Source organism: Apteryx rowi, unplaced genomic scaffold, assembly GCF_003343035.1.
Source record: "Apteryx rowi isolate R43461 unplaced genomic scaffold, aptRow1 scaffold_375, whole genome shotgun sequence".
NCBI classification, from domain to species: domain Eukaryota; kingdom Metazoa; phylum Chordata; class Aves; order Apterygiformes; family Apterygidae; genus Apteryx; species Apteryx rowi.
This window is the reverse complement of record NW_020450252.1, coordinates 888,157-908,361: the sequence shown is the minus strand read 5'-3', so window position 1 is coordinate 908,361 and position 20,205 is coordinate 888,157. Positions and strand designations below refer to the sequence as shown.

The window sequence follows — 20,205 nt, the reverse complement described above, 5'->3', positions numbered from 1 at the left end:
CAAGGGAGGAAAGAGAAGGCATCAGCCCCGGCTGAAACTGCAGGAGAATTTAGGCAACCATAATATAATTACAGGAGAGAAATGCTAATTTGTAATAATAACAATTAAGAGACACGCGCATGCAGATTACAGGAATTTGCAGATAAGTGAAGTGATAAAAGAAACCCAAGGACGCCGTATTGCAGAATGTACTTTGTTCATTTATTTTGACAAGTGCCGTTTAGTTTAATTGTAATTAGAAATAAACAAAACCCTTTAACTGAACCACCAACATGCCCATATGCTTAAAAATGATGCGTGTTCATATTAATGTGACCCTCTGGTCCTCATCCTCCTCCCGCGCTCTCCTGTCGCGTTCCAACTAAAATTAGATGGCTCATTCCCCGATACAGGAGCCCTCTCTTTCGGTTTCTCTGAAGAGCCCAACACATTTCAGATGGTTTTCAGAAGTTCTCCAAGCTCTGGAGCTCCTCTGTGGCGTTTGCCTTAAAAACAAACTGCTGGGTAGCTCGCAGAGCTCATGGATTTCAACACTTGCTCACTCGAGGGCTCTGGCACTGAGACCTGGAGGGGGAGGACACCCCGTGCGTTGGTGAGAGGGCAGAGGCAGGACTGCGAATAAATGGAGTTCCACCTTGGAAGTCTCCAGGTCCATGCGTGGTTAGGTCTTCTGCCTTGCCTGACTGATATGACTTGGTGTCCCTTTCGTGCCATGGTGGGGAACTCGTGCAGGGCTTGCTTGGGAGGAAGAGCATCACCTCTTGGATCTTAACACCAGGTCTTTTATCCATGATGTTGTTTCTGAGGCACTCATGCCTGAGGCTGGTGCTAGAGCTGGGGAAGGTGGAGAGCCGTTGTGGAGGCATGGCTCCAGAGGAGATACTTACGACTGCACCGGAGATAAGAAAAACAGTAATTGTGGGGAAACATCTTGACAGACTGAAGTGCTTTGCAGAGTTTACTGTTTCTTCTGCAAGTGGCTTTGATCAATGCCTGACCTTTTGTGGATGCTAGATTTAATAATTTTGCATTCAAAGCAGGAATCAGGTCCAAAATTTAAGATGGACCCACAGATGTGGGTACCTCTTGGATGCTCCCTGTCATACTGCATTTTTCCAGCTCCTCCTGAAAACACATGAGCGAAGGGCAGGAAGGGAGGGCTTGGATCAGGCTAACCAATGAATCAATTGATCAGCTGGAAAGTCGGCCCCAGCTATCTGCGTGGGTTGCCCAATCCTTGCCAGGCCTTGCTGTGTCTGCTGCTGTGCTGTGTTTTAGTCCTGCTGCTTGAGTGTCAGATGAGAAAACACACAACCACCTTCCCAGAGACCATTCCCGTGTCGGGAATATAGGGATATAGAGGCCTGGGTGGTCCTCACATGGAGAGGAGGAGGAAAGGACAAGTTGAGATGGTAGCTGGACCCTCTGAGATGCTGAATCCCCACTTGTGCTGTTTGCGGCGTCGGAAAGAGCCAGCTCATTTCAGTCCTTTGTAAAACACTGGTTGCATGCCGCAGGCGGGGGAAAACATCCCCTGAATAATAAAATTGTAAAATAATGTTTTGATTTATTCTTTTTTATCATCTTTTAATATCTGGAAATACCGTGAGAGCAAGAGGCCTTCATGAGTTTTGAATGACAGGTTAAAGGGCTCCAATAAAGATTAGATGGTCCACTATCTCCCAAGGAAATTGCATCAAAGTGGTTACTCCTGCTTGCTCCTATTAATTTCCTCTTCAGGGCTGCTAGGAGATGCCTCATATCCTGATGCGGCAGACAGGGGCTAAGAGGCACTTTCCATTATCTCAATCATCCCAGTGTTTATGAGACACTTAGCGCGTTTCTTTTCCGAGCGATGCTGCGGAGGTGATGGCGTTGTGGGGGGAGAGCCAGGAGCAAGCGGCTTGGGGGCCGCTGGGCTCCTTTGTGAACTGAGGAGTTGTCAACCCCTGGGCCAGAAAACAAAGACGTTCCCCCCCTCACTCAGTCCATTGGAGAAGTCGCGTCTGGTTGCTGGCATTACCTCGGTGGTTGGAGGCATGTGCTCTCCTCCGCCTTGTGGGGTGCCCTGCTTTGATCCCGTCCTGCTCGCGAGATGGTTGTGGAGGTGGCCCGAAGCTGGGACGGCATGGAGATGCCCATGGCACCGCATGGGTCTGTGCAGCAAACGCTCCTTGAGCAGGACTCACTCCCTGCTTTGTGTGAAGGCTCCCAGGTCCTCAAGGAGTCCCATTGGCTCTGCGCCGTGGGGTGTTAGTGGTGCTTGTGCCAAGCGCTGCAAGCACATGTCCTGCGCACCTGGATGGAGGTCTGGTCTTTCTGATACACGTGTCAAAATACCTTCTGCATCCTTAGGTTTTGCAGGAGTCATCTGCATGCTTTTATTAAATGTCAGGAACTCCAAGGTGCCTGAGCATCCGTACCTCAACAGATAGTTGGTGAAAGTCCCCTGAAAACTAGTAGGTGGGACGCGGGCGAGCAGGGTGGCCAGGCTGGAGAGCAAGTGAGCGGGTGCCAAGAGCTGGGGTGGGCTCTGCTGTCGCTGCCCTGCTCCGAACAGATTCGCTGTGTCCAGGGCATGAGGGTGCCAAGGCTGTATCACAGGCTGGAGTACAAGGCAAGGCATTACACCATACTGCAGGAAAACAGGTTAAGACAAAATACCTTTAAATCCCCATCCACGTGCTATTGCTTCGTCCAGATCAGACCAGGCACCTGCCTGGAAAATTTGGCCTCAAAGCAAAGGAAGCTTCTCTGCACCTGGGGTYACCTAGGGGGAGGAGATGTTTGTTTTTTAAAAAAAACAATGCAAATCAGGATCATTCGGTCTTTGCAAGCCGGTAAGACCATGCAGGGGTGGCCTTGCAGGTTGTCCCCCAGACAGAGCCCAGCCAGCGGGGACCCTGGCTGGGGAGGACGGGGGTGCCGGCACCCACTGAGCCCCCCTTTTTGTCCCTGCTTTACGCTCGCTGAGCAGAGAGGCTGTTGGTTAATGAAAACATGCTCTGCTAGGGATTAAAGTCATGCTTGCATGCGTGGTCGGGGTTTCTTCTCTTTGCTCAATGTCTGGGAGCTGCCATCCACGGGTGACGGCTCCAAGACACCCRGCAACGTTCAGCGTCCGACCCTTCTCCTCTCCTCTCTCTTGCAGCCTGCCCGGCGGGGACGTTCAAGGCCAGCCAGGGCGCGGGGACCTGCGCGCAGTGCCCCGCCAACAGCCGCTCCACGGCCGAGGCCTCTCCGGTCTGCACGTGCCGCAACGGCTACTACCGGGCGGACTTCGACCTGCCGGCGGCCGCCTGCACCAGTGAGTATAACGGTGGGGTGCGACACGTGGGGAGGGCTTGCGAGGTCTCGCTCCTCTCTGTAGGAGCAAAATGCTGCAGGTTTTAGCTCACGGATGGCCACCTCACCCACGTCAAACACCCATCTGTTACTGCACAACATGACACTGCCTTTTGTGCGGTAATAGAAATGCTGCTAGTGTCATAACACCAGCGCGAATCCCTCTGTCGCCACGCTGGAGTAAGTAGATGATGATGTGTCACCCTTCGCCTAGCGCTGCTGATCTTCCCACGATGCCACCGTGGTGCGCCCCAAATGATGAGTAATGGGACAGTCCCACAGCCCACATCTCCAAGAGCTATTTGGATTTATACTTCCCCGTGGCAGTGACGGCAGGGAGATAGTCCCCCAGGATAAATTAGAATTTAAAGTTATCTACTAGCGCTGTCGTGTTCATTGTCTTGCAGATGGAATATTTTTTTATAGGGCRGAGGGTGTATTAAGCATTGGTATTCTGCGTGGCTGTGTGTGYGATGCATCATCCTGCTCAGCCGTCTGGCCTAGCAGCCTCGGATGGCAGCAGCGGTCTTAAGCCGGGCTTTCCATTAGGAAAGAGCACAGGAAAGGGCTGGGAGCTCTCAGCAGCTGGTGGGCTTCTCAGCTGGTTGGAATTGTGAGTCCCAGGCTTGACTTCTGGCCAAGCTACCCCAAGAAAACATGCTCCAGGCCATTGAATCTGTCCATCAAGTAGTCAGGATCTTAAACATGAGGAGATTGTGGAACAGGGTAAGCAAAGATGCTGTCTCTTCTCCCAGATTTGGGAAAGCTGTGTTTGGCAAGGAGCTCTTTGGTGGGTATCAAGCGTCTCCTCCTCGTGTGTCTGGTCTGTATGCAAGGTGAGTGTGTGACGCCCCCTTGGAGAGCTGAGCCACGTAGCTCAAACCACAAAAGTGGACGAGGTCCATGCCGGTGGCTGCGGGAGAGCACATCGGCAGTCAGGACTTTCTTCCTGGTGTTCTCATCTGGATCTCTGCTCCAGCGAGCTGTGGTTTACGATTTAAGGTGTGTGGTTTGAACTTTGCATGATATTTCTAATCTGCAGCTCCTGAAGACGGTTCGGTTAGACTGTAGATGCGCTTTGCTCGGTTTAATATACAGAAACCGCATTTTGCAAGCGTGACAGGACATTTCCGGTGCAGTTCAACCTGGCGGTAGACATGTCTTCAAGACGGAGGTTGACTGCACCGTGTCTTTTTCTGAGCACATCTCTCTGCCCTTGGCGTGTCCTTGTACTCTGGGAATCTGCACGGATTTCTGCATTTGTGCTTGGATCTGCTAAGATGCACSTGATGCTAAGGAGTACCTGAGACATGCACCTGAAATAAGAAGTTAATGTGCATATTCTGCTGGGTCACTGGCGCTGTCACGAGCTGAAGGGAGTAATAGGCAGGTAGAACCATTGTAAATAAACCTGCATCTTTGTTGTATCTTGTTATATAGCTGATTTACAGTATGCTACACTAAAGGAATACTGTATAAAAAAGTCCATTTGTCGATTTTTATTTCCTCTCATTAAAGCTTAATTTTAAAATGTTCTAATTTGAGGTGCCAGCTGCTTGCTGCTTGCTTCCAAAGTTGGTGTGTGTCACAGGAGTAAATAATACTGTGTGGCTGTAGACGCTTCTCYTTACTAGTGCAATAAAAACGTGGCTGTGCGTTTCCAAAGTGTGTCCTCCTAGGTGGCTCCCGTAGGTCTCCTGCGCTCTGCGCAGAGACACCGGCCGTTCAGCCCGTAAGTGCTTCGTTATCTCTTAAATGCAAATATGTGGCCTGGTAGCACGTCCAACTGCCGGAACCTTTTTGCATGGGTTGCTGGAAGGGAAATATTGCAGGTAGCGTCTCCCTCTTTCTCATTTCTCTGGTTTTAGTTAATCTCCCGGCTGAGCCGTAGCGCTGAGCCCAGCGAGGGGCTGGAAGCGTTAGCCGCTGCCGAGCGTCGGGGAGGTGGCGTGCAAGGTCGTCCCAGCGAATAACGTCTAGGCGGGCGAGAGAAGTGGTTTGCTAGGAAACCCTCCGGGTGGAACGCCTTCCCTGCCGTCAGCTCGCGGTGGTGCCCGGGCAGCGCCGCAGCTGCCTCCGGCGAGGGGGCTCTTGTCAGAAACTCCTCGGCAGGTTTTTCTTTTTCCTTTTTCTTTTTTTTCCCCAAGAGGCTTTAAAACTCAGAACTTGAGCAATTGCTTCGGGCTCTGATAGATCCTCACAAAGGAGGCGGTGGAAAGGGAGGAAGGAATTCGATAGCAAGCGCTTCTGAAGCGGAGGACCGCCGTAACCCTTTCCTTCCAGGTGCCGGGGAAGGGCAGGGGGAGCTCCGTGGGGAGCTTTGCCGTAGCTTTCTGTAGCAGCAGGATCCAACCATTTATTCTAGGAGTTTAAAAAGTTAAAAGACGGCCAGAAAAAGAGAGATTTCCTCCCTTTTCCCATATCCTCAGCATCTTTGTTAATGGTCTCAGGGGGTTTCCAGGCTTCCTCCTCCTCCGGGCGAAGCAGTGTCCATCCCTTGTGCTCTCGCCCCGGCGTTTCCCCGTGCCACCGCCTCTGTTAAATCGCGCTCGATCGCTCCGGCCGGGCGCGAAGGCGATGGCAGTGCCGTGTGCCCAGGGCCGGGCGTCTTTGCCACCTCCAGCTCCTGAAAGCCCCTTGYGGCGAGGACACCGCAAAGCCGTGCTGGCGACGGCTTCCCGACGGGGGCATCGGCTCCGCTGGCGGGGGAAAAAACGAAGCGGAATGGAAATTTTTATTTTATTTTTTTTAAGAACATCGTTTTTCTAGCCATTTTAACGAAACGCTTTCATCCGCGGTAACCGTGGCAACAGCTCAGCGAGGCTCCCAAAGTGCCAATCCCGGTGTAATTAAGGGAGACGAGAGGGTGGGTTCGGAGCGGGGCCGGCGGCGGGAGGCTCTGCCGGGGCCGGAGCAGCACAAGGGGCCGGCGGGGCCCGGCTTTTGGGGGCTGCTTTGGATCTGCAAAGCAGATGTGGGATTTTGCTGGGTGCCGCGCTCCCTGTGCGGTTACGCCGCTCCGGCTCCGGCTGAGCCGCCTRCCCCGGCCCGTGCCCGGCCCCTCTCTCCCGTCCCCCGCGCCGAATGAGAATAATGTGTCCGCATGCTGCTAGGAGCATTCCTCAGCGTGTGTGCGGGCAGCGAGGAAGGCTCCCCGAAGACATTTTTCCTCCGGACGGAGCGTGCTTCGCTCTCTTAACCTTTCCTCAGAGGTCGCATCCTTGATCATTTTTATTGCGCTGCTCCAAGCTCTTCCCGGCGTGCCGAAGCCCTTTTTCTTCTGCGCTCGAACCCGGACGCGAGCCCTGCCGCCGGCACCCGGCACAGCAGAATCATTGATTGCTCTCCGTGTTTAACGTAGCCTGCCAGATTGCCGTTTGCGTTTTCGGCCCCGCGGTCGTGCTGGTGACCCGTCCCAGCGAGCCCCCAGATCTTTTTCAGTGGCCCCGGCCACCCGGGCAGCAGCGCAATTGGGTTTTTGTGCATTTGATTACTCTCTCCTGCCTGAGTCGCGCGGCAGTTGTTCCTCCTGAATCTCTCTCTATCGATTCGAGCCCCGTTTCGCCAATATATGAAATTGGTGCTGTATTTAATTCCCATCTTCCGAAGCAGTTGTGATTGCTCCCAGCTTGGTGTTACCTGCAGATTTGATCAATGAACTCTCGAGTCCGACATCCAAGTTGCTAATAAAATACTGAATAGCGCCAGGCCCAGAGGAGAACCTTCCTCAATGCCATTAAATACCCATGCTCTCAACTTGAAATATTGAACCATTAATAACCACTTTCCATTTCTGACTTTCTTTTTGCCCATCGTTGCTTCGTTTTTGTGTGGTTCTATCCAAGTGACGTTTCTCCTGCTGCGATAATCTGTTTGAGGTACTTCTGTGGGCTCCGTGTAAACACTTGAGCTATCTCAGCATCTCCCAGTCATTAAAATGGATTCATCCTCGCAGCACTCCACCGCAGAGCTGCTCTGCACGTTTTCACACCGAGAAATGGAGGCATTCGGACACTAGACAGGTTTTTGGTAGAGCAGGGCTCCGTATCTACGTGGTCCCCRTCCAACACACAAACTAGTAAGCCCCTCTCTCCTGCCGGAGACGTGGCCATGAGTGTGGAYGGGTTAGAGAGGGGTGCTAAAGTTGCAGACTGTGAAAGCCTGAGCCTGAACCAGACAAGGATATGGAGACTAAATCCCTCCTGAGCCAGGAGGAGGTGAGTAGACCTCGGGGTCTCTTGACTGTGGACGGGGCTGTAGAGTGTCCTTGTAGGTGCTCTAGTTGCCTGGGCTACCTCTGAGCCCAACAGTAGAGTTGAGCATAACGCTTTGTGCAAGGACCTGTGTCAACTGATCTGCTTCCCCCCAGGTGTCCCGTCYGGGCCCCGCAACGTGATCTCCATCGTCAATGAGACGTCCATCATCCTGGAGTGGCACCCGCCGCGAGAGACGGGGGGCCGGGACGAYGTGACCTACAACATCGTGTGCAAGAAGTGCCGGTCCGACCGGCGCGCCTGCTCCCGCTGCGACGACAACGTGGAGTTTGTACCCAGGCAGCTGGGCCTGACGGAAACCCGAGTCTTCATCAGCAGTCTCTGGGCGCACACGCCGTACACCTTTGAGATCCAGGCTGTAAACGGTGTTTCGAACAAGAGCCCCTTCCCGCCACAGCACGTCTCCGTGAACATCACCACCAACCAAGCCGGTGAGTGCCAGGGGAGCGTGGGGCTGGGACCTTTTGCAGTGCATGGAGCACTGAGGTGGTGGCTTTAAGTCATGCCCTTGGAGTTGCAAACTCCATGCGTTAAACAACATCTGGCAGATGTTGTTTGGCAGAAAGACCAAACGTGCATGCAGGCACATCCAGAGTGTGCTCGAATACGAGTGTGYGTAACGGTCATCGGGAAGGGAAAATTAAGGATCCACCACGTGTCAATGCAAATAGATATAAGGCAGCGTGTCAGAAGTTTGTGTTCATGAGACGTGGTCAGATTCTGCAGAAGGTGGCACTGCGTGGAAGCTATGCCTCTGCTGCGCGTCCAAAGGAGACWCGGTGGACGTGAATGGTGTGCGATGTGTGGGGTTGTGTCTGCGTGAAGCCTTCTGAGAGCGCGAGACAGCAACCGGGGAATACAAATCCTGTCGGGCGGCCGTGTCCTGTTTGTGCCGGGCTGTCGTTCCCATCTCCTTAACCGCCTGCCATCAAAACTGCCACTTGGATCTAGACCTTTTTGCTGGGGTGGTTTGTTGGGGTGGCGGGTGGTTTGGGGGCTATTTGCCCAGTCTGACTCTCCATCCGTCCTGCTGTTTGCCCGTCTGCGGCTCTGCTGCCAGGGAGCCGCGGGCAGCTCTGGTGGGAACAAGCCGGGTGCCGGGGAAGCCTGTGGTCTGAGACGGACCTGACCCTCTGCTCCATCCGCCGGGGACCTCGCGCGGGGAAATTCCCTTCGTTAGCTCCCCGGCTATTTTTTTTCTCTCGCTGTTTTGTTTCTGCCTGYCGCTCTGTTATTCCCCCATCTCCTTCTCCCCCCCTCCTTCGCTCCCGATTTRCCTGGCGAAGGCTGAATGGTGACAGGGAAGTATTGCCCCAGTGCCGGGCGGGCTGCGTAGGAGCCTAGCTGCAATGCCTGAGGTTGCAGCGCGTTAAGGGCGCTGTCGCTGCTGGCGAGACCACGAGCCACAGCACGCGTCTGGCCGCTCCCGGAGAGAGGAGCTTCGCGGCCCCGGATGGTGCCCAGCCTGCAGGGCATCGGCCCTTAACGTCTTATCCGATCCGAGCCTCTTTTCCCCGCCGAGCCGGCTGCGCTGCTTTCCCCGGCGCCGCCTGCGCTGGAGCCCCGGGAGAAGGTGCCGAGCGCCCGTTCCCACGGCCCGGTGGTGGGAAGAGCGTGCGGCTGTGTTGCCCCGGCAGCCCCCCGGCTGCGTTTGTTGGTATTTGTTGTCCGTCCTTCCGGGCTAATGAAGCCAATTACGTCTCGTTAATGGAAGCGCACTTGAATTTCCTTAAGAGCATCCAGCCGCCCAGGTCTGTGCGCTTCCCTTAACCGCCTGCCCGTTCACCCGGAGCTGCGTCGCCCCGTGGATCCAGCCCTCGTTCTGCTGTCATGGCTGTCCACCCGCCTGTCTTGCTGTCCGTCCGTCCGGCTGCTCACCCCCTCCGTGCCTCCCTGCTCCTTACCTCGGTGCTCACRCGTTTCCAGCCTCGCTCCGGAGCCCCGCTGGCCCTCGGCGCCGCTGTGGGGGCGCCGGCACCTCGCGGGCTGAGACCTGGCCCGGTTATTGCACCTTGGGACTCCGTGTGCCTGTCTGCTGTCCCTTGTGGTCGCCCTCAGCGGGGATGTCCTCGGGTGGCCCCTGCCAGCTCCTGCTCGTGGTGACCCAAAAGAAGGAGAGGGGGGAGGAGGGGCTGCGCCTTTCTCAGCGTCCCCTCCGCGAAACGTCTTCCCAGCCCCGTTACCGCTGCCCTCGGTTTGCCTGTAAAACCATTTGTTCGCCCAGGCGTTGTCRCCAGTTCTGGCTGGATAACCAGCTCAGCGAGCTTCGAGAAGACTTCCCGATTTTGATGCCTCTCGGTGTCCAAGACCCAGCAAAGAGCCGGGCTCGGCTCTGCAGCCATTGCCCCAAAGAGGCCGTCGCTATAATCCCGGGAGGATTCGGGCGGGACGTTGGTGCCGTGCGAGTCAGGATGCTCTCTGTGCTTTCGGGATCCCGCGGGGCCCCCCGGCCCGGCAGGGCACCCCCACCCCGTCCCTGCCGCCGCTTTCTGCAAGCCTGCGCCGATGCTGGCTGCGCGGAGGGCTTCCCGCCCGCTTCCCGGGCGGCTTTTCCCGCGCTGGCGCGCTGCCGGCTCGCGCACGCCATCGGGCAGGGCTGGCGGCCGGAGGCGCTCGGTGCCGATCGTGGGCGCAGCGCTCTCCGCGCTGAGCGGCGGGAGCGCCGGGGGCGGGGAATGCGGCAATTAGCAAGGCAGCAATCAAGCTAAGTGTTTAATTTCCGAAAATGAACATCTTCACGAAGTGGATGTGGAAAGATGCAAAGTGAAGCATTAAATACGCTGGGTAAACAAAGGCAGCGCCGGACTGTAAACATCTCCCAGYGCAAGGGGGAGGCGCCGGCAGGCGCGGAGAGCGGGGACCTGCTGCCCGGCGAATTCCCCGCGAGCCCGGAGCCTAAAAAGAAGGGGCTGCACTCAATCATCCGTGCAGCAGGAATCTCTGTTTCCCGTCCGCGGCGTGTGGGTTTCGTGGGCACCGCAATATGCTGCGCGGAGGGGATGCAAATCGCTTGCAACGTGCCTGATTTTTACGGGCTTGCCCAAAAACGCAGGGAGGCACCCGTGCAGAATCGGTGCCCGGGCTCGGACCCTCGGGTGCTGGTGGCTGCTGGGTGGCTGCGGAGAGGAAGGAGGGTTGGGAGCCGCGCTGGAAGTGTTCAGGCTTCCTCATCTTGGGAAATAAGCTCCCGGCACCGCGGTCCCCGCGGGATAGCTGGGCCCAGGAGAGCCGCGTTCGGGCTCCGAGGCTTTGTGTCCCCAGGGAGCTCCGCACGTGCCTTGCCAGGCATCTGCCTGCGACGCCGTGATGTCCCCAGAGGACCCAGCAGAAAATTAACTTGTTTAACAAAATGTAATTTGTGTTGCTAAGTGATGCAGGGGTCCTGCAGGAGGGAATTAAGGGTGTTTGGAGGAGAAACGCGGAGATGAAATTCAGCGGTGAAAATGAGCTGGGAAGATCATGTTTTGGGGGCAGAACAGACCCCACTAATACTGATGGGTGAAAGAGCTGCTTTTCGGCCTCTCCCAAAGAGCAGCAGTTGTGTGCTGCTTTGCTAAGAGCGAACCCAGAAGAAACCTTAGCACCTTTGGGACAGTGCCGAGCAGAAGCTGTGTTATGAAAATACGGGCTCAAGTCCAGCCGAGGTCTGATCCTGGTGGCTAATGCTGCCTCGAGATCCTCCTCCGGGAATGTAGTGTCCCCAGGGCATGCGTGGGGGTTTGGAGGGAGATCCCTGCCCTGGTTCCCCCAAGAGACCTGGCACGGTCAGGCCAGGTGCTGAACACTGTCGCCCCGCGGGAGACTCCCTTACGGTCACTGTCCCCACTGCAGGAACGGGGAGAGCTTTGTCCTGTTTGCCCCCCGTGGGAGACATCCTTGGAACAAGAGCTCCTGTGGTATTGAGCAAGTCTAGGGAGAAGGAACCCCAACGATTTCCAAATCCCTCGTTAAAAATAGTAATCGGTTCGACTGTTAGACCTCCCTCACTGGCTCGCTGCTCTCGTTCTGCGCAAGCTGTTGGAATGATGCTCTTCCCCCATCCTTACACCCAGGAGCCTGGCCCACATGCTGAGCAACCACAGGCCAAGGGAGTTGGGGTGGCTCCCTGCGCCCAGGAGATTTTATCCTGCCCCGGCAGAATCCTGCTCCCTGGCACGCAGCAGGGCTGGCCATGGCGGCCTTGGGGAGCAGAGCGGCACTTGGGACGTCCCCCCACAAGGATGGCTACGGTATCCCCCGTCCTCTTCACGCCCTTCTCAGTCCTGAATGGTTTCACAAATGCTGTTTTTCTGGGCTCCTTGGAGTGTTTGCTGCCAGGAATCGGGTCACCTCATGTCATGTCTTGTCCTCCTTCCCGTCAGTCCTATCTCTTTCCTGCCCTTCTCCTCTCCCAGGCAAGTTCTCCAGCATTTTCTCTCCCTCTTTCTCTGGATGCTTTAATTCCCTTTCACCTCCATGTTAACTTTCCCTCCCACCTTTCCCCGCAGCACCCTCCACCGTGCCCATCATGCACCAGGTGAGTGCCACCATGAGGAGCATCACGCTGTCGTGGCCCCAGCCGGAGCAGCCCAACGGCATCATCCTGGACTACGAGATCCGCTACTACGAGAAGGTGAGCCGGATCTGCACGCCCGACCTCAGCAGCACTGTGGGCTCAAGACCAGCGACGGTAAGCTCAGACAAAAACCTCGGGCAGGAGGGTGGGCTGGGGCCTCACAGAGCTTCGAACCACGCTGGTTTCTCTCTATACTTGGAGGCTGTTCAAAGCCAGCCTGGTCCTGAGGTTGCTGAGAAGAGGGAATACTGGCAAGCTTGAGTTGGGCTCTTTGCTGGGAGAGTCTGGGTAGTGGGACAAGGTGCATGAGGAGCACTGATCTGAGCAGGATTGAATGGGACAAGGTGCATTGGAGAACTTGTCTGCCTGCTCTGGGGAGGGCCAGGGTGAAGCGTGTCCTGAGGGGGGCTCCTTGGGTGGAGAAAGCAGTAGGTTTCCCCAGGAACACGTCCCCACCTCCTTGCTCCTGAGCATCGCCAGCGCAATCTGCCTCACTGGCCGATCCATCTGAGCAGAGCAAACGGGGCCGGGGAGAGTCACGCTGGCTGGCCCCYGCTTGAGGCTCAGGTCCTGCAGCTCGTAGGCGGTGACCATGCTGCTATCAGAGGAGCAGGGCACGTGGCAGAGCTGTGCACGTGTATGGAGATGGCATCAGGAGGAAAGGAAGGCGAAGGCCAGCTCCGGTGAAGGTTATCATGGTTGTCCCTGTGTCTGCCATCCTTAATCACACCCTCCCTGCTGGGTCCTTTCTGCAGGAAGCCATCATTCCCCCGCAGGGGACGGACTCCTGACCCTTGTAATGAACTGTGCCAAGCCCAAGCTGTTCAGGCTCTCCTGCTTCGTGCCCGCTTTAATGAATTTCTTTAAATGTGAATAATTAGATGATTTCGCCAGCGGCCCTTTTACAGCAAATCACCAGGGAATGTTGTAAAAATGAGACCGGAGACACCTGATATTTCCACAAATCTTTAGCGTAAGGACCTATGCCAGCTTAGCAGTGACAGGAGGGCTGGGGCTCTCAGCAGAAGCAGGTCGCCCTTGAACTGATTCGAGCAGGGGCGCTGAGGTCTTGTAGGGTGGGTTGTGGCATTTCCATAATTGCATGATTTTTCTGAATTGTGCAGGAGCATAAACGGTTGAAAGGCAAGGAATTCCCTCCTGGGCTCGGCCCGTGGGGTCTCTCTGTTCATAAGCATTTCTTCATGCTGGCTCTGAATGCTCTTTTATTGCGTTTTCTCCTGTTGCTCCGAGTTATTCCCYGCGGTCCAGCCTACGCGAATGCACCGCCTCCTCCTTGTTTGCACCATTCACATAACCTCCAGATGGAAAATTCCTCTGGCTTATTCCAGCYGCCCGAGTTCGGAGGTGCACTTTGCAGCCCAGCTGTTGCAGGTTTTCCCTGAAATTGCTTCCTCTGGGGATCCTGGTCCCATTTTCSTCCAGCAGCCTTTTTTTTTCCCCCAAGAAAAGACACTGTCAAATATCCCTCCACACCCCAAAGCGTCTGCAAAACTCATCTCRGCCCAAACGCTTCAGGTCCTTGTTTTTCCGGGCGCCCTTAGGAGGGATGAGGGGGACGGCGTCCCGGCGCGCAAACYGGGGATGCTGGGCCGTGTTTGATTCGAAGGGCGGCCGCACGCTGGGGTTAAGCCTGGCTAAACCGGATAGCCCAGGCTTAGGGACGAGCCGCGGGGTTGCTTTGCTCCCGGGCGCTGGAGCAGACGTGTCTTCTCCCGGGGGTGCGTGAGCCGCGGCGATGTTCCCCGCTGTCGCTGGGGGGACGTCGCACTGGAAGCCGCGCTGACGGCTCCGCTCTCGGCTCTGCCCYGCAGGACCACAACGAGTACAACTCCTCCATGGCCCGGAGCCAGACCAACACGGCGCGCATCGACGGCCTGCGGCCCGGCATGGTCTACGTGGTGCAGGTGCGCGCCCGCACCGTGGCCGGCTACGGGAAGTACAGCGGGAAGATGTGCTTCCAGACGCTGACGGACGGTGAGCGCGCGGCGCGGCGTCCCGGGCGGCGGGGGGAAAGGGAGCGGGGAAGGCGGCGGCGGGAAAGGGAGCGGGGAAGGCGGCGGCGGCGGCGCCAGCTAACGCTTCGGCCTCTAACTGGATTAAAGGAACTTGTCTCTGCAAACCTCTGTCCCGGCGGGCAGCGTGGCAAAAGCCGGGTGATTTACAGCCACGTCTTGTTAATCGCCAGCTGGAGGAGGAATCTGCTTTTAAAGCTCTTATCGCTGCTTTCCCCCCCCCATCCCTGCTATTTAGCTGCGGTTTTGTCTTTGCTGCACGTGTCCGTGGCTCTGACTGCAGCCGGGCGCGAGGAGACCGTCCCGGTCCCCTCCCCTCTGGACCTCGGCTTTCGCTTCACCAGACTTTTGACTCTTCCCTCCTATAAATCAATCCTTCCAGCCCTTTCATCGGTTTTATTGCTCTGCTCTGAATAACATCAATAAAAGATGCAGAGAGCAGAAAAGAAGAGACAGATGAAAAAGAGAGTCATCGTCCCCACCGGGCCCCCTCCCGCTCCGGGCAACGCTGAGCTCTTGGCTCYGTGTTCAGCTTAGGGACGAACAGAAAGTTGCAAACCCTCCCAAGGAGGAGGTGAAACTCTCTTGTAGCCGTTCAGATTCACACCCATTTTGGGGGCAAACGGGCACCTGAAAAAGTCCAAACTGACTCCGAATGCTGGTTCCTACCCCGGGGTGGTAGGTTGGACGCAAAGGGCGAGCTCACAAACTTCACGGCTTCTTCTGGCTTCCTCGCCAGAGTCCTGCTGCCGTTCCTCTGGTCCCAGCCGTTCTCTGCACATGAGCACCAAGAAATAACAGTCCCCTTTAAATACTAATATCTCATGGCCTTTTTTTTTTTTTAAACCAAGATCTCCTGGCTTCTAGATGAATCCAGGAATSAGTGAGTGAAGCAGGGCTTCTTTGATGGTCCCTTTCCCCGCTCCGGACGCAGAGGGAGCCGAAGTCTCTGCTGAGAGCCTGTTCCCTGTGCACAATGTTCTCTCCCTTTTTGCTAGCTCTCCTGCTTTGGGCTTTGCCCTGCTAGAGAGAAAAAAAAAGAAAAGAAAAAAGAAAAAAAAGCCCGAAATAGATGGAGATTAATTCAGCAAGACTGGCTGTTTGCTAAAACACGTGGCCCRCTCGGAAGACCCGGTGTTTGCCCGCGCAGGCTGCTTTTACCCAGGCAAACCAGGAGTCTGGCTCTGCAGCTGCAGGGCTTTGCACGCCCACAGCGGCGGCTGCAAAACCGCCGGAGCAGCGGCCGCAGTTTCCGACGGAGCCTTAAGAAGGCAGACGCGGCCTCGCGGGGAGCGCAGCTCAGCTGGCTGCCGGACTCCGTTAAAAACGCTTCTCCGCTGCTTTTCGTCGGCATTTCGGCGGTGTGCGGAGAAGCTAGCTGCGGCCCTTTTGCGCTGGCTGCCGTGCAGAGCTGCGGATAGCAAGGGCATCAATTAAATAACGGCAGAAGCTGCTGAAAAAACGAATCCAAGCAGCTATCCCGCGCTCGCAGCCCCCYGTGCCGAAAGCATCCTTCGAGGTTGGGCTCCGTGACACGGATGCACGGGACGGTCCAGCACGGGACGGTCCGGCAGCCCCCCGACAGGCTCCTGATTTTGCTTGATTTCTTTTAACGCCAGCCCGTCACGGGTTGTTTCGGGTGGTGCCGCTTTGAGTCTGCGAGAGGAAGAGCAGCACGCAGGATGGCTGAGAGGATGGAAAAGATAACAGCTCCCCTCCTCCATGTCTTGAATATTCAGGATTAGAGAAGCGAGGAGAAAAATCCTGCCTCAAATAAGCAATTAATTGAAATTTAATAAGAATGGATATTGTAGATTATTAAATAATAATTGATTGTTAGATGAGAATTTCTCAGGATTGAGGCGACACGCAAGAGATAAATCTAGTTGCTAGTAATTAACTGCAGAATGGGGAAATACAGATAAAAGGGTGCTAAATGCTTTCTTTTGGAATGAATTTTCTTTTAACCCTTGCTTGTGGCTCCCGGAATGAACGGAGAGGTCTTGCYGGGGACAACTGCTAGGAGATGGGTGGTTTTTCCGTCCGACTGTGGAAGCAGGGTCCCCTGCGCTGCCCGCTCCCGTGGCCCGAGGCAGCCGTACCGCCAACCGTACGGGCAGGGCAGGCGAGGGCAGAAGCRGGGGAGATGCACAGAGGTGGGAAATAACTTTTCCGGGGATAGTCCGGAATCCACGTGTCCCATCTCCAACACGGCAGACTGTGCTGTCTCCATCCATTAGTTAGATATCACTACGCAGGCACGAAAATAAAAAGGTCAAGCCTGTTTCTTGTTTACTCTGCCGTCCTTTTACACCTTAGCTTTCAAATGGCCTTAAGTTAGATAAAAACATCAAAATAAAACGGCCTTTCACTGGATGAGGTTTACAGCAAAATCCGATGCAAATCTCTATCCTGACCATATTACTCTCGGGTCCGCTCCCGGTTTTTAATCCCATCACAGCTACAAGGTCGCTGCCTGCGCCTGTCCAATTTGTTTTAACAAGGTCTAGCTGCAGTGAGCAGAGCGYGGAAGCGGTGTGTTTTGGGGAGGGTTTTGGTGCTGGAAATGGTAAATCAGTGCCTCTATTGCAGCTGCTTCGCTGTGTGCCGCAGAAGCGAAAGCCCTGTTTCACCTGCAGCCTTCTCCGCAGGATACCAGGTTTGCCTTGCAGGCAGAAAGGAGCAATGCACCTCCTTTTACACCTTAGCTTTAAGATGGCCTTAAGTTAGATACAAAAATCAAAATAAAATGGCTTCTTCTTCTAGCTTGTGGCTGCCCTTACCTTACTGCGCAGGAAGGGCAGGAGACCGGGCTCCCGTTGGAGGAGCTTCACCTTGCGGGGCTGTGGAAGAGCGATTGTGCCCTGGGTTCCTCAGGTTGGCCCCCATCTCCATCTCCCTTCAAATCCTGTCTTCAGCTGCTGTCTCCTCTCTTTGCCCTGAGATTATTGTTCTCCATCTTTTTGGAGGTTCGCAGCCAGCCACTTTAACTCAGGTGAGAGCCAGGTGGGTGATGAGTGAGGGAGAAGCCAGATCAGGTACTGTCTTCCCTCTCCCATCCCTCTTCCACCCTGGGAACGGCCCGAGGATGGAGCGGGGTGGCTCCGCAGGGAGGCGGTGCGGTGCCGAGGCAGAGCAGCAGGGGTCAAGAGGGTGGTGTGGTTACTGCCGCTAAGGAGAAGCACTCGGCTGGTACCGTCTTTCGTGGTGTGGAACCAARTCAGTTTGCAGCAGACACAGGCCAAAGGTGCTTGCCTTCTCCTGGCTTTCTGGCTTAAGCGTGGATTCTCTGGTGTCTAATGCGGGTGAGCTCGTGGTGCAGCCTGCCCCAGCTCTGCTGGTTATTAACAGAGTCTCTATTCTGCCTGTTTTTAGGGAACTTGTAGGAATTTCATGCCTTTGAGACCCCTGTGCCAAATACAGTTGACCAACAGGTCCAAGGGGTGTAAATTTATTGAGGGAAGAGAAACCRCACAGACAAACAGGCATGGACAAAGCCGCCCCCTAACCCTCATCTCTTTGGGAAACTGGACTGAAACGCTCTTGGTTTGACCTTGTTCCTAGGACCTTCTCTTCCATATATTTAACCCAAAACACATGCGAGCCAAGCATGGCAATCCCTACCTGTGCAACTCAGCATGTGTCTCATCGCGTGCTTGAACCTCATGCTCTTCCAGGAGCACCTTGTCCTGCCACCCGTCCTCTCGGAGCAGTACCCTCGAAATCAGCTTGTGCATCGCGGGAGCTCTTCCCGGCAGAGCCCGCTCCTGGCACGCTGCTCTCGTTTCGCGAGGGCTGGGCGCGCAAGGGAGAATTTACCCCGTCCTTTTTGTCTTGCAGATGACTACAAGTCGGAGCTGAGAGAGCAGCTGCCTTTGATCGCGGGGTCCGCTGCTGCCGGCGTGGTCTTCATCGTCTCGCTGGTGGCTATTTCGATCGTCTGCAGCAGGTGCCCGTTGCACGCTCGGGGCTGAGTTTCTCAGGCCGTGGGGAGGGAGGGAGGGAAGAGGGGCTCCCCGGCGTGCAAGAGGGCTCGGAGCGGGGACAACCCCCGGCGAGCAGCCGGGTCGGCCGAGCGGCCACCGTGCGCAGCGCGCCGCCAGCGCGGGGAGAGCTGGAGAGGGTCACCGGCGGGAGGTGTCCGTGCCCGCGGGGGCCCGCGCGCGGCGGTGTGCATGCACGCACGCACGCGCCCCGGGGTGCCAGGCGTGCCGGCGTGAGCGGCAGGCACCGCTCTCCCGCGCGGCGCGGCGGCTTAACGCAGCGATTCCCCGCGCTCCGCCGCAGAGGCGCGTCGAGCGGCTCCGGGCTGCAGCGAGCCACTTGCTCGTGACTCCAACGAGGCTGGTTTTCCCCCCCTTTTTTCCCCCAGGAAGCGCGCTTACAGCAAGGAGGCGGTTTACAGCGATAAATTGCAGCACTACAGCACCGGTCGAGGTGAGCGGCGGGAGAAGCATGGAGCGGGGCAGGCGGAAGGGGGGGGTCGTGCCGCAAATCCGCGCGGGTGTCTGCGGCCGGGGCGCGCGCAGGGCTTTGGGGCCGTGCAGCTCCACGGAGGAGCTCGGCGGAGCCGCGCTCCTGCCGCACTTTGCTCGAGGCGGGGATGCCTCGCCAAGGGCCGGGCCGGGCTGGCTCGCCGGCGTGCAGCTGCCGAGCCGGCGGGCGAAGGAACGCGGGAGCCCGAGCGCGGAGCTCGCAGGGACTTCTCTTTTGTCGTAAGAAGCTTTCCTTAACCTTCGCGGCACGTGGACCCGCGTAAATCCCAGGCATCTCCCGCATGCCGAAAGCGTCCCTTGCGCTCAGGCGCCCCTCCGGAGCCCGGGCGCTGCTCCTGATAGCGCCGGCCTTCGTTATCTGTGTTGGGAAAGATAATAAACTAGCAAAGCAGCTGCTTCGGCCGGTGCAGAATTGCCGCGCAGCCTCTGCGGCGCCGCAGCCTTCGCCCGCGCCCCGAGCCAGCGGCAAGCAGTYGCCGTCTGCGGTGCCCGGGTGTTTCGGGGAGCGTCTCCAGCCCGAAGGCAGCTCCTCGCCGGCGCTCTCCGGATTACGGGCACCGGCAGTGCCTTCACAAGTGGGGCAGGCGGCGAAAGCGGAGCGGGAAATGAGGGAGAAAATTGGGAGCAGGTGAAATCCAATTTCCGCTTTCCTCGAGAACCCTCCCAGGCGCGTTTGTGTCCTTTCAGAGGCCTCGGCGCGGAGGACGGAGGGGATTAATTTCAGTTTGACTTGATCGATACGGCTGATCGGGGAGCTGTGTGCAAGCCTCTGCTTAGGCTGCCAGGAGGAACCCGCGCGTGGGGCAGAGTAAAAGCTGCCTCTTCCTTTTCATCTAACCTCGAGTTTGCTGCCTCGGAGCAGCCCCTGCGCGCGACCTTGGCGGGGTTTTGCTGTTCGTTTTGGAGGGGATATCCAAAGGGGCGGGGGGGTTAGGTCCTTCCGAAAGGGAGCAGAATCAGTAAAAGCACTCGGGTGAGCGGAGGAGCCAAGGCGGAGGGGATGGCCGGAGAGACGTGTGCCCGCGTGAAGACCCCTTTCGACCCCCTCAGCTCTACACCGGGACGGCTGGGCGTGAGCCTGGTGTCGCGGTGAGCCGTAAAGCTCGGAGCAAACGTTAAACCGCTCCCCGAACGTCGCTGGGGGATGCTTGAATACGATGGACCCGCGCCTCTCCTCGCTCTTTCCTCTGCCTCCCTGCGCCGCGGGCGGCGGCGGGGGAGATTTATTTACGCCTAACGGCTAAACCCTCGTCCGGCAAGTCGTTAGCGCTCCTCGCAGCCTCTCCTTGGCCCTCAGACGCGTTCTCGGCGCTGGCGCCTCCAAAAGCAGCACTTTGTCTCGGTGACGAGCAGGGAAATTTGCTCGAGGAAGAATTATTCGCTGGAAGAGGCGCGCGCGGTCCTAGCGGGCGAGACGGAGCTGGCTTGGGTCGCACGCGGGAACCGGCCCCGAGCGAGAGCATTGCCGGCGGCTCGTTGCGTCGCCGGCCGGGATGTTTTCC

At 56.7% G+C, this 20,205-nt stretch overlaps 1 protein-coding gene across 1 annotated transcript in view; it reads left to right on the top strand.

Moving 5' to 3' along the window:
- Window positions 1-2,095: 2,095 nt before the first annotated feature.
- The window catches only part of EPHB1 (EPH receptor B1), a 31,850-nt gene continuing 13,740 nt past the window's right edge, over window positions 2,096-20,205 (top strand). Inside the window, exons 1-7 of the mRNA XM_026073711.1 lie at window positions 2,096-2,252; window positions 3,152-3,307; window positions 7,715-8,050; window positions 12,107-12,288; window positions 14,007-14,169; window positions 18,048-18,156; window positions 18,580-18,644. Coding sequence (XP_025929496.1) covers window positions 2,096-2,252; window positions 3,152-3,307; window positions 7,715-8,050; window positions 12,107-12,288; window positions 14,007-14,169; window positions 18,048-18,156; window positions 18,580-18,644 — 1,168 coding nt within the window. The remainder of the gene's footprint in view (window positions 2,253-3,151; window positions 3,308-7,714; window positions 8,051-12,106; window positions 12,289-14,006; window positions 14,170-18,047; window positions 18,157-18,579; window positions 18,645-20,205) is intronic.